The 13,574-nt window shown below is 40.9% G+C and overlaps 2 protein-coding genes across 2 annotated transcripts; one reads left to right on the forward strand and one right to left on the reverse strand.

Annotated features, from left to right (window-relative positions):
• Window positions 1–107: 107 nt before the first annotated feature.
• Window positions 108–7,586, reverse strand: LOC142954942 (matrix remodeling-associated protein 8-like). Its single transcript, XM_076096317.1, has 12 exons — window positions 7,535–7,586; window positions 6,916–6,942; window positions 6,535–6,840; window positions 5,879–5,980; window positions 5,663–5,796; window positions 5,348–5,527; window positions 4,171–4,312; window positions 653–811; window positions 543–567; window positions 370–455; window positions 229–294; window positions 108–130 (listed from the first exon to the last, which is right to left on the reverse strand). The coding sequence occupies exons 1-12, from the start codon at window positions 7,584–7,586 to the stop codon at window positions 108–110; spliced, it is 1,302 nt and encodes a 433-aa protein (XP_075952432.1).
• Window positions 7,587–9,372: 1,786 nt separating this feature from the next.
• Window positions 9,373–13,444, forward strand: psma5 (proteasome 20S subunit alpha 5). The gene is made up of 10 exons (XM_076095976.1): window positions 9,373–9,477; window positions 9,774–9,824; window positions 10,282–10,348; window positions 10,489–10,615; window positions 11,197–11,264; window positions 11,352–11,459; window positions 11,571–11,629; window positions 11,733–11,835; window positions 12,016–12,102; window positions 12,280–13,444. Exons 2-10 carry the CDS (start codon window positions 9,796–9,798, stop codon window positions 12,355–12,357), a joined length of 726 nt encoding a protein of 241 aa, XP_075952091.1. The 5' UTR covers window positions 9,373–9,477; window positions 9,774–9,795; the 3' UTR covers window positions 12,358–13,444.
• Window positions 13,445–13,574: the final 130 nt, after the last annotated feature.

Genomic DNA, 13,574 nt, shown 5'->3' on the forward strand with positions numbered 1-13,574 from the left:
TTTTCTGAATTTGTACAACATGTTTTATCTCTTGCTGTCTCTCCTGTGTTGAGGTGTTGAGTATGTGCAGCCTCTGGACCAGCCAGTGACTCCAGTTTCACTTTTCCTCACTTAGAAAATTTCTGCATCTCTGCAAAGAATCCAAACCAAAATTAAGATGAAGGAAAATGAGAAAACAATTAATGATGGCCGACTTTGTGTGTGTGTGTGTGTGTGTGTGTGTGTTACCTTTGTCAAGATCAATGACTTTAGGCTGAGTGTGGACCTTCTCTTTCAGCAGGTTGTTCTTGTAGTCTAGAATCACACAGGTGAAAGTCAGAACACGCAGTCAAGACAAAAGTCACTTTTCCTCTCTTTCATCTGACTCACCAAGTCTTCTCTCCTCCCGACTGCACGCGCTCACTTCAGTAACGTCCATCTCAAACTCTTCCGAGCTGCTGTGACTTCTGCTGGACCTATCACGGTAAGAAACGGTGTGTGTGTGTGTGTGTGTGTTAAAGGGGAAAGACAGTGATTATGTGAGTGTGTTTGTGTGTTCTCACCTCATGGATGACTGCGGGTTAAACTCTGAAAACACAGGAAAATTAGATGAGATTCAGAAATGTAGATTCTGTGTAAATCTACAGTCAGACTGAGGTACTGCAGGTCAGACCTTTGGTTCTCCGTCTGCGTGTGATGAGGATGATGATGAGGATAATGAATGCCAGGAGCAGGAAGGAGGTGAGGACGTAGCCCAGTGGCATGAGGAAGTGGTGCCTCTGGTCGGGCAGAATAACATTGATGACTCGCGGTGATTCAGCCTTACTGGTATCTGAGAATCACAACAGTCAGCATGAAGATCTTCCTTTTCTCTTTTCTTTTACAAACAGACTAATGAATCATTGTGAGCTTTTACACATTTAATAAACAAGACCAGACCTTGCATTGAACAGACATTACACACAGTCATGAGTAACCCACAAATCCATTGAACTTTATTTGTGGAGGAGTTAACTTCCGAATTATTAATAACGTGTTTAGCCGCACTAGCGGTGCTGGTCAGTCCGTCCACTGCTATGGTCCAGACTGAAATATCTCGACAACTATCGGATGGACCGCCATGAATTTTGGCGCAGATATTCATGGTGCCGAGAGAATCAATCCTACTGCCTTTGGTGATACTTTGACTTTTCCTCCAGCACCACCAGCAGGCCTTGTTGTTTTTTCAATTATCCTGTGAAACATTGCAACATCTCGTTTTTGGATTGGCAGACATTCATGGGTCCCTGATTATACATTTTCTTACTATCTTCTTCCTCCAATGCCCCCATGAGGTTGCCATTTGTAGGTTTTAGTGAAATGTTTCAACCTTTTGATGGATTGTCATAAAATTTTGGAATATTAGTATCCCCTTTCGTAAGAATAGTTCTAACTTTGGTTATCCCTTAATCTAGCGCACTCATTAGGTTAAACCTTTTGTTGTCATGAATTTCAATATATGACCATCGATATTTCCACTAACCTCAGCAACTTTGTATTTAGTGCTAACTAGCAAATGTAAGCACGCTAACATGCTGAGCTAAGAGACAAATGTGTAAATAATGCAGTCTTACCATTAGATTAGTGTACCAAAGTCATTGTGAGCATGTAAGCATGCTCATGAACAGCCATGTATAGATGCTAGTACGGATGCACATATGTACATTTTTCTTATATAATGACCTGGTTACTACTGTACAAAATCCTTATTTCTTCGGTGAACAAGGAAATAATTTAAAGAAGGAAAATAATCTATTTTTTTATGTATGAATAATATATCTGACTTTTACACACTGTCACTTTGTTTTTCAGAATTTCATTTTTGTTACCAATTTGTTTTGGGGAAAACACAAAAAGACTGGATTAAACTAATCTAGTCTTTCATCCCGGTGTACTCTGTGATTTGTGTCTTATGTGTGTTTGTAGCAGCGTACTAGATCTAATGCTCGGAGACTCCATGCCCAACAAAAATCATTTTCTGTCTGTGCGTGTGGCTGCATATGCGTGTGCATTTGTTGTTGCACGTGTGTTACGTAAACTCTGACACCTTGCACATTTTTTCTGGCTGTAAAGTCATGCTTAACACATTTACAGGGCAGCGAGGAATAATTAAGCATCAGGTGAGAGGTGCGGTTCTGTTAAGAACGGTGTTGAGAAGCAGAGGGGTGAGGGAAAGCCTGGTTTCATTTTGCCTCGTTAAAAAAAGTGCAAGGCAAGAAGCAGCTGTGGACCTCAGACTCAACACATTTCAGCCAAAATGAGATCTAGACAGAAAGTCATGCTGTGATTTACTTTCCCTGGCAGTAAAACACAGAGAAGTGAGGAGAGAAGGAGGAGTGAAGGAAGGACAGAGTGGGGTAGATCAGAGGAGGAGAGCCAAGGGAGAGGAAGGGGACGGTGAGATGTTTCTCCAGAGGTTTGCCTCGCAAAATGAAGCTAGAAAAGACCTTGATCCCAAACACAAACTTAAAGCGCATACACAGCTGCAGAGTACATGAAAACAACATGTTCATTAACATTGCAAATCCTCTGATCCTTTTATTTAGTTTAAAGCTATTTTCTGCTGACTCGTGCCTGATGGGAACATATGTGTTTGTGTTTAGACTGGTTGCCCCGTCCTCTTCCTGCTCAAACTGCACTGTGAAATAACTCTGATGGGTGGGAGGGAGGGGTGACCTAGATCTCTTCTCTGCTATTTCATCAACAGACTCTCAAAAACCTCATCCATGGGCTAGTCTGTCTGTCTGTGTTGCCAGCTTGCTGTGCTGCCACGCAGAAGAAGCAAACTTCCTGCTCATGTCCACAAACCACCAAAAACAGTTCTCTTTCTTCATGAAGGAAGGCAAAAAGAAAGTGAGAAATGCGATGGAAAAGAGCGAGTGACAGGAGCAGAGATGAAAAACAAACCTGAGCATGTGGGATCCTTTAAGGGTGGAAATCAGAGAGAAGGCTGGACAGACGGAAGAGTGCAATGTCTCCAGAATGTCAGGAGAGAGCCAAAGTCAACAGTGCAGCAGACAGTCAGAGAGGGCAAAACAGGAGCAGATAAGATGATAAAATACTACAGACTACTGTCTGAGAGCACAGAGGAAGAAACTGTACAAACTCACTGCTGTGCTGGAAGATTTCTCTTTCTAACCAGTAAAATTCCCATGGTGCAATCCTACTGTGTTATTACAGCTCCGGGAGTGAGGGATTAATTGTGTCCAAAGACTGCATCTGAGAGATTCCTCCGAAATGAGATCGGACTTGGCATGCTCTTTGACACACACACACACACACACACACACACAGACTGACTTGACCACAGGCCTTTTTCATTTCCAAACCTCTCTCAATGAGTTCCGCACATTGATACATCTGCCATTACGGGCTTTGTTTCAGTAACCTTCTGGAAAACACAGACACACGCACCAACAAAACGTTCTCATTCTATAGGACTTTGAGGAAGGCAACTGGCACGCCAACGAGTCAATGCTCTCTCTTCCTCTCTTTTCTGTCTCCACTTTCTAATTTGCACTCGGGGAAAGAATTTCTTAGGCAGGTCAAAGCACTTAGAAATGTGAACTAAACAATTGAGAGAGGAGAAACGGGGAGGAGCATGCCGAAAAGAAAGTTGAATGATGCACTAAAGACAAAATCAGACCCTGCAGACAAGACAAAGCAATAACACAAAAGTCTGTTGAGTAGTGGCATAGCGACGAAAGAGTGGAGGGTAAGAAGAAAGGTGAGGGTGAGGTTTGGAGGACTGGGCTGTGAGGGAGGGTGTGTGGTTTCAGGGGTCTGGCGTCAGACAAGCTGACAGTGCAAGAAAGAAATCTCTCATGAAACAAAACATAAAAGTTCAGAAATAAGAGCTTTTCTTCCCCTCTTCCTCTTCTCTCCATCTATACTGTTACTTTGAACCTGTGGAGAGTGCGAGGCAGAGATGAATCATGGCATGAGGACAAAATGAGAAGGCACAGAGGGGAGGAGTGAAGGAAAGAACAGATGTGTGTTTTCTTTAGCCTAATTGTTCTCATGATAGCTCAAATCCACTAAGTCATAAAGCATTCTCTCTGCTAAGGCACTTACACTGACTCACTATAACTAGAGCAGGGGGAGAGAGAGAGAGTGTGTGTGTGTGTGTGTGTGTGTGTGTTTGTGTGTTACCTTTGTCTTCACTGGGCAGTGCTTTGGCTGGCAGTGTGGTCTGAATCACTGGTGCTTCCACTGTGACCTGAAACTCTCTCCTCTCATGTAGACCACAGTAATGGTGGTGGAGGTGGCAGGAATACATCCCCTGGTCTGTGTACTGTGTGTTAAATGTAGACAGACAAATACACACATTAAAGGCCACTGTATGTGCCTTCATATGAAACCATCTGTGATCAAAAATGTAAACAACACCAAACAACAAAAAGGAAGCTGGAATTCAAAAATATCAGAATTAATTTAAAACACAAGCCACCAATTAAATCCATGCTAATAAAGGTTTCTGGTGTTGTTAAAGATTTCTTTACATCAATTTAAACCTTAAACCCCTGTGGAAAGTGCTCTGCCTCAAATAAAATGACTATTTTTGATGATTACTCTTACAGCAAAAGTGGACATAAAAATGTCAAGAATGTCTGACATCCGAGCAGTTTTGAAGGTAGAGAAATGCCCTTTGCATGCACTTTGCAAAACATAGCCTGCTCTTGTGTAGCATCAATGCTCATTCGAGCAAATAGGATCATTTGAGAGCACTCAATACTTCTGATTTAGCAAAAAAACTTTCTAGATTTTGTGTTACATTAGAGCTAATTGATTCTTCTTTTAAATTTTCAAAACACAAAACATGAACAGAAGTGGTGTGACAGTGGAATGAGTGTTGCCTGTAGCTGACAGGAATCCTGGACACGTGCCACAGTGTTGTCGTGTTTAACCTAAATGTTCTGATTTATGAGCTCTATCAAAAGAGACGCCGGGGACCTTGAGATTCCTAAACTGTGACTGTAAACGTTTCTCTGCTTGCTATCACTACAAATGGCAGCAAGGGGACTGGTAGGAAGTCCTTTTGGATAGATATTGTACAGTTTCTTATGTTACTGTTGTTATACAAGAGATGTAGCTCAACTTACTTTGACTGCCAACCTCTTTTTCCCAACAGAGCGATAAAGAGCTGCATTACTAATGAAGGTTCCATGTGTTCTGGAAACACCATATACATATACATGTACACACACAGTTAGGGGGTATCCAGTGGGAAGTGTACCTCATATGGAAGTATATTTTTACTATGAGTACTGAAGCTATCAGGCTCTTGAGGCGTTTTCTGTTAAATTGCTCTTCTTTTGCACACACAAACCTGCAGATCAGATATGGAAAGAGAAAAGTCTCCGTCTGAGAAGGCTTGATTGCTGATGTTCATCTTCCTCTGGAGGAACAGTGTTCCGTAGCTTCGCTGCTCTCCAGAGGCGTATAGGTCCACCAGACGGTCAGCGCGGTTGTGGTGGACTCCTTGGGTCTGACGGTCCCAGTGGACCACCTGGAGGCCACCAAGTTAGGGAGGGAGTTACACTTTTCAGTAAATATCACATAATCCCTTTAAATTAAAAGTAAATCTAGACTGAGACCTAATGTCTGAAGAAAACCTCCAAACAAGCTCGTGCACTCCACGCACCTGCTGGTCCTCCTCCTCGTTGCTCCAGTCCGTCCACACGTTACGCCGGTTGATGCACGGCAGCACCACAGTACTACCAAGCAGCACCACATACACCGCCTTATGTCCGTCCCAGAAGCGCTGCTGTTTACGACCTTTAATGAAAAGACAAACGGAGTCAGCTTTAAAGTTGCTATGCGTTGAAGATGCTGATAGCCTGTGTAGTGTGATACGTACGTGACTTAGTGACGTTGAGCTGTACTCTGACTGTCTCGTACAGGTTGCAGTAAAGATGGTGGAGGTTACAGGAGTACAGACCTCTGTCATTCATCGTCACGTCTATGATCACGAGCAGAAACACAGAATATGCAGACATGCTGATAATGTTGGGTAAAATCAATGTTATCTCTTTTTAAAGATTTCAAAAAATGACAGCGCTTTGCTGTAGTTTATGAGTTATAAATCATGTTTATGTCACATTTCTTCCATTTCTTCATTCTGGAATCAAAATATTTTTGCTTTGAAGTCAACCTTGAACTGTGTTATTGTGTGGGTGTTTCGAGTTTCCCACAAGCGCTTCAATGCACTTTTAAAAACAGCAGTTTTTCAGACATTTTACGAGAGAGATGTGGGCTGCCTCGCCTGAAACAAAGACCACTTCTGTTAACCAAATTCAAATCAACACACTTTTGTGGAATAATAGATAAAGAGATGACTGTTGTGTAGGCTGAGATGGGATGCATTAAGATCTGGTTTACCACGTATACTGAAAAATTCCCTTGAGGGAGTGAGCCCTGAGCTGACCTTCTTTTCAACTGTATTACTGTGGCAAAATGCAATTCAAACAGACAAACAAATGAATGAATGGACAAGTCAAAGACAATGAGTGTGACCTTTGATGACCAGAGAGAAGTTTCCGTCCCTGAAGGCTCTTGGAGTGAGGCCAACCCTGCCCTGGTTGTAAGAGTTGTAGATCCTCTGGTCTCCTGCGGAGAACATGTCCAGCACCCTCTCCATGGCGTAGTCTGGACGTGCCCGGTACATGTCCCAGTGGACCACCCTCTGCCTGTCCCTCAACCTGTCCCTGGTCCACACCATGCGGCCGCTCACACACTGCAGCACCACCCTCGACCCAGCGGGGGCGCTCACATTATACCCTGCCACCACCACACTGCTGCTGCTGTCAGACTGACCAGACACTGAAGGGCAGAGAGGGTGTTGAGTTGAGACATCCAGAATGAATTATAACTGCACACACACAAAGAGAAACATACCTGCAGTGAAGAGGCAGGCCACAGGGACTGAAATAGAGAAACAGGAGGGAAAGTTAACAGCATAATCACTAAAACAGACCTTCAGACGGCCCCCCCATGTTATGTAAATAAGATCACCAACAGACAACTTACTGCATCTGTTTTGAAAAACTAAATATCTATAATTGAAGTCAATAGCGTAAATTCTACTCTTTGACATGATGTGCAGTGGGGCGAAGCTTGATGCTTTTGATACTGAGTCAGTAAAACTCATCTGACAGGATTGTGTGTGCCTGTGTTGGAAGCATGAGGTGGACAGGAGGGAAGCATCAGGTCTGGCTTTAATATTAGACTGAAAATATTGAAATAGATCATGTCTGTCTCTAGCTGTCAGCAAATTAACTGAAATGTTTTCTAACACTTTAAATAAGCGTAGTAATTTCAAAGTCTTAAAATATGAAGCTAAATCTCTTCAAAGAAAAAGAGGAAATAATGAAAAACTATACATTTTAATGATTCATATTTTTGGTCTTAATAGGCTACAGTTTTAAAACAATAATGATAAGTTATTATCTTTGCGTACTCTACATGCACCTTTATGTAAAACAATGATACACAAACCAAACTCCAGCCTACTTACTGTGGATCAAGAGAAGAGCCTGAAAAACGATGCCCTCCCTCTCAGGCTTCATGTTTACTATTGTAACGGTACTGCGACTTGTCAAGGCTGTGCACCTGGCAGACGGTCCTGAGGGTAATAAAACACCTAATATATATCTAGATCCATGCGCAGCGGCAGCAGGACTTGATTTGGTCAGATTTCTCAGAGTCTGAGCAACAGGCAACGCCACGCTGGGGCTTCAACACTGAACCAAAACAGGACCGAACTGAACTGATCCCACCCGGAAAATGAAACCCGACACCACCGACCTGCATGTACATCCCCCTCCTCACAAAACTTAAACAATACAACAACATCTCAAGATGCAAATATTGCAAGAATATATTATATGCTCTCCACTTCACTGCATTTCAAAATGCACTTTACACAACTTAATTTGTATGTTATATATATGAATATGAAACAGTTGCCTAAACTGACGGGAGACATTCTTGAAAATTGTTACTTTGAATAAATGCAGTACTTCTGTAGGTATTTTAGGTAACGCAAGTTTTGAATGGGACTCTTAAAAACAATTAGTTTGGGTTATTATTTGGGGAAGTAGAGTGGTTTCCACCACTACTTGATCTCTGCATGTATTGAGCGGGGCTAATTGGTCATATCCAGCATTTAATCAGGAGGCCTAGATGAAGCTAATATGTCCTTAAATGTTATTAAATGAATCCACCACACACGTAATAAGCCATTTGAAGTGCACCGTATGACATTTACTGGATATTACAATAATATTTAGCTTAATTGTCCGGCAAAGTAGTTCAGTATCCACGTGTTTCCACTGCTCCAGATGTTTTTTATTCAGCTCCAGGACGACCCTTAGTGGTTGATTACGTGTCATGACATGCACATTTACAGCATAATCTTCAAAACTCACCTGTAACAATATTGCAAGATGTATTTCTGAAGGGTGTCCGTTCATATAAGCACGGAAGTTATATCAATAGACAGCTCTACACCTGTCTCCGTGACCATAACTCGCTGCAACCTTAAAAAGTGGTTCCCATACCGGGAGTACGACCATATTATTTAATTAAAATAAAACGAATGAATATACATCATTATTAATAGATTACAAGGTCTGTTTTGTATTATCCAATTAGCATTGAGTGTGTATTCTTTGACAGTGAATAGCCAATTCTGATTGTCCTCTGTGATTATTCTGATCTGACTTGCATGATTAAAATATATTCTTGGTCTAGAACAATTCTCATGAAATAGTCGTTCAAGAGACAAAACATGATAGTTCTTATTAAACCCTAAATAATGTTTCTGGGCAGGATTTACCATTCCCAGCTGAATTATTAATCTGAGTTCTTGTATTTAACCCATTATTACAATAGCCTTCCCAATAATGTGAAATATGAAAATGCATCACATTTTATTTCATATAAAATAAGATAAGATAAAATAATCCTTTATTAGTCCCGCAGTAGGGACATTTACAGGATTACAGCAGCATAGTGGATAGTGCAAACAAGATACATAGTAAAAAAACAAGTATTATAAATAAGTAAATAAGTAATAAAACAGTAAAGAATATTAAATAAGTTAAAAAAGTAAAAAATCAACAATAACTAAACTATTATATGTACAGACAGAATATTTGTAGTATTGCACAGTGTATTTATATTGCACAGATGTTTGGTGTTGTTAGTGTTGTGTGGTCTACAGTATATATACAGTATATAACAGTTTTAAAGTTATTTTATAGCAGACACTACAACGTGTCCTCGTCGTTAACAAACTTAGATTTCAAATTGTAGGATACCATGAATGCTCAACGACAGCTCTGCACACCCGGAACCTTCGTTTCCGATTCTTTTGACAACCGGCGCGTTTGGGTGTTACACACTCAGACGCTTCCCCTCAAACAAGCGAACTCATTGAAGTGTTTGTTGCTGGAGGTAATTGAGTCTAACAAGTACAATTATTCAAAAGCCCATCGCGGAATAGTTGATACATGTTCTTTTAAATGTTATAATAATGTCTGAATACCGACGATAGACTTCTGTGAGCGTTTTCTGTTCCGTTTCAGTGATTGTCTGCGTCAGTTAGCTATAGCATGCTGCTCACTTTAGCTAGCTAATCTCCCGGTGTCACGGCAAACTCGGAAGCAATGCATTGCCCTTGCTTTTCTAATTGCTTTAACTTTTTTTTAAATAGTGCCACAGTCTTACATAACCATTCATCTCTTTTGCAGGTCCCGTGTTAAACGTTTAAAGATGTTTTTGACAAGATCGGAGTATGACAGGTGAGTGCAACACAAACTGCTTTGTCATTTATTGAGCGCTGCTCAGTGGGAACGAGGAAGATGAATAAGAGAGCACACTTATGTTAAGAAGATGCTTGAACATTTTGCATTTATTGGTTGTGACTGCTCAAGGACAGTTCCCTTTGTTTCCATCCTTTGTTGTAACTTAGTTGCTGTTTGTTGCAGGTCGTTAGCTAGCAGCTAGCTCGTCACTTCGCATTTAGTTAGCCTGCTTTCACTTTCGGTGTCGCCATTTAAAAAAACTTTATTTAAACAGGAAAACCTAATTTTGATTAAAATGTTGTGTTACACTCAAGATAAGTAGCTACAATCGTGCTTTGAGCGGTATCTGTAAACACAACATAATGCTAAACACATTTATTTGCAAGTTGTTTTCCACCGATGTCGAACTGATGACTATTACTAATAATCTTTCTCTTTCACGTCTGTCTTCCAGAGGTGTGAACACATTCTCTCCTGAAGGGAGATTGTTCCAGGTTGAATATGCCATCGAGGCCATAAAAGTGAGTATTTCACACTGAATCACGTAGGTTGATTAATAGTTCTTCTTTTGTGTGGTTATTGTTTACTAAATTCCAAAAAAGAAATGAAATGTCCACCTCGATGCTCACAATCTTTCTTTGGTCTGGCTTTGCCTTCCCAGTTGGGCTCCACAGCCATCGGTATCCAGACATCAGAGGGGGTGTGTCTGGCTGTGGAGAAGAGGATCACCTCTCCGCTCATGGAGCCCAACAGCATTGAAAAGATCGTGGAGATTGACACTCACATCGGTGAGTAGCAGTGATTCTCAGCTGTCGGACACAGATTTACTGAACCTCAAACATGGATGCTGACAGAGGACGAGTGCATTTACTGTCTGTTAACTTGAGAATGACGTCTGCCAGCCTCTGTAACTTTATGTAGATAACCAGTCGGTTTGGGTAAACAACCAGTTGTCCAATTAAACTTTTTTTGTTTTGTACGTTAGAAATGCATGCATTTGAAGTCGAGTCAAATTTGAGTGGACAAAAATTGAGGAACATAGGAATATTTTAAAAAGATGAAGCAACAAAATGCTAATTAAAAAATGAATGAAATGAAATAAAAGTATTAGCAATGCTGAAAGGTGAACATTGAGTAGGTGCTTAAATATTTAGGGAGCTTTTGGGATATTTTCTGAAACGTACTGTGCTGTCAATGTGTCTCAGTCATATTTCTTACATGTGTGACTTAAAAGATGATGAGGTGCACCCTTATACATTGCATGATAACGTTCACTCTGATGACAGTGAATGACATCACATTTCTCCCAGTCTGACTGATTGTTGCTTTACGCTACAGCATCAGCATTTTCTTTCTTTCTGCCTCAAAGGTTGCGCCATGAGTGGCTTGATAGCTGATGCCAAGACTCTAATTGACAAAGCAAGAGTGGAAACCCAGGTATGAATGCTGAGCAAATAGGAATATAATGCAGTACCCTAACTGCCTGGTGTTCTACCTGTGTATAATCTGTATGTACTTCCTCAGAACCACTGGTTCACGTACAATGAGACGATGACCGTGGAGAGTGTGACTCAGGCGGTGTCCAACCTGGCGCTGCAGTTTGGAGAGGAGGACGCTGATCCTGGTGCCATGGTCAGTCACTCGGCTCATCTATTCAAACCTCAAGCCAGTGTTCTTTTTTCAAAGACATAAACTGCCATATCCTGTTCTCTGCTTTGTTCCTCTGTGCCGTTATCTATACAGAGTCGACCATTCGGCGTAGCACTTCTATTCGGGGGAGTTGATGAAAAAGGACCCCAGCTGTACGTAACGATCACCATCTGTGCTCCTTACAAACTTTACATTTCAAACAGAGGCATGTTCACCTTCAATTCTGATTTCACTGTTATTTGTTTGTGGATGCAGGTACCACATGGACCCGTCAGGAACCTTTGTGCGGTGTGATGCTCGGGCCATTGGCTCCGCTTCTGAGGGAGCACAGAGCTCTCTGCAAGAAGTCTACCACAAGGTACAGACCACTGCGTATTTACATTTAACAGGAACATCAGCTAAGCTAATGATGATGTTAATAAGCTGCTATCCTGTGTGTGATTTAAGGAAATTAACTGTTTTCAATTTGTATAGTCTAAAGTAAAAAGACTGATGGACTGAAGAGTATCTTTTCTGTTTGTCCCTGTTTAACTTGCAGTCCATGACATTAAAAGACGCCATCAAGTCGTCTCTCACCATTCTGAAGCAGGTGATGGAGGAGAAGCTAAATGCCACCAACATTGAGGTTCGTTATTTTTTGTTTCACCCATTTCCCTAATACTTGATTTTACATATCAGTAAAAATGCCCAGTGCAATTATATGTATGTTTGAATATAACACCAAACAGTGTTCAGTTTGCACATTACTTCCAGAGTTCCTCCGGTTTCATGTAGGTTTTCTTTGTCTGTGTTTCTTCTGTAGCTGGCAACAGTAGAGCCCGGGAAGACCTTCCACATGTATTCCAAAGAGGAGCTGGAGGACGTAATCAAGGATATCTAAAGCAGCAAAGACCTGGAAGTCTTGCTTTGAGTTCTGGGCAGGAGAGGAGGACACGGAGGAACACCTGGGCTCAATGTCACAATACAACCACATCTTTTCATCAGATCAGCACATTCTCCTTGCTGCATTCAGATTTTTTTTTTGGATTGCATAAGAGGTTTCTATTTTTAATGTGCTAGTTTACTTCTTGTCTCAGTATCTGTACAACTCTGTGCAGGAGTCTGACCAGCGCTCACAACTGAGTGGCAGGAAAACAGTGTGGGGGGGGGGGGGGGGGGTGGGGCGGGGGGGGGTCTTTTTTTGTTACGAATCAGTACTACAATTAAACTGTTGTATTCAGAAACTGGTCTGACTATTTCTTTTTTCAAATGTCCACTCCCCAAAAATAAAAAGTTAAATAATCTGTTAGGAATAAATATCCATAATTTGTCTTTTATCACCACTGCCCTTCTTATAGCTTCTTACCAATTAGTTGGTTTTATTTCACTAGCTCCCTAATTCTCCTATATTTGTGTTTGATTTTTGATCTTTGCAAATAATAATAATTTATCTATTTCATCAGATCAGCACATTCTCCTTCCTGCGTTCAGATTTTTGGCAATCAAAATGTCCTAAATTCCTCACCACATTTTATTTTATTTGCAATACAAAAGTCAACTAGATGCCTTTTGGATTTATGAAACTAAACGATTAAGCTGAGATAGAACTTTATTAATCCCCAAGAAAATTCTTGTGCCAGATATTGATTCAAAGATTACGACAGAATAAGAAAAAGCAAGTAAAAATATAAACATCTGAATAACAGATAATACATATTAGGTCTGCAATATGTAATACTGACTAATTAGAATAGCAATATTTCATTCAATTTAGATCACTTAACTATTTATTATTATGTTAAAGTTTATATATTTTTGTCTTGTCTTTCAGGGCTTCATTATCAGGAGCTGCCAAAATAACTGCAAAATTGTTTTCCCATATAAATAGTAAACTAATCATTTTCTTGGAAAAGCATCAGCCAGACTGTTCTACTTTGTCTTCCCTTTCTTGGAATTGAATTTCAAAGAATAAACTCCAATAAAACCGTTTCCTGGCCTATGTGCGGTCATTCCACCAGGGGGCAGCATAACACCAGAAAACACGTTACATCGCAGTTGAGGAAGATTCCTGCCGTCCAATCAGAGCGCAGGTTATTTTGGTGCTGGCCAATCGTCTTC

The sequence above is a fragment of the Anarhichas minor genome, unplaced genomic scaffold (assembly GCF_050575085.1).
Source record: "Anarhichas minor isolate MPS153535 unplaced genomic scaffold, ASM5057508v1 ptg000021l, whole genome shotgun sequence".
Taxonomy (NCBI): Eukaryota; Metazoa; Chordata; class Actinopteri; order Perciformes; family Anarhichadidae; genus Anarhichas; species Anarhichas minor.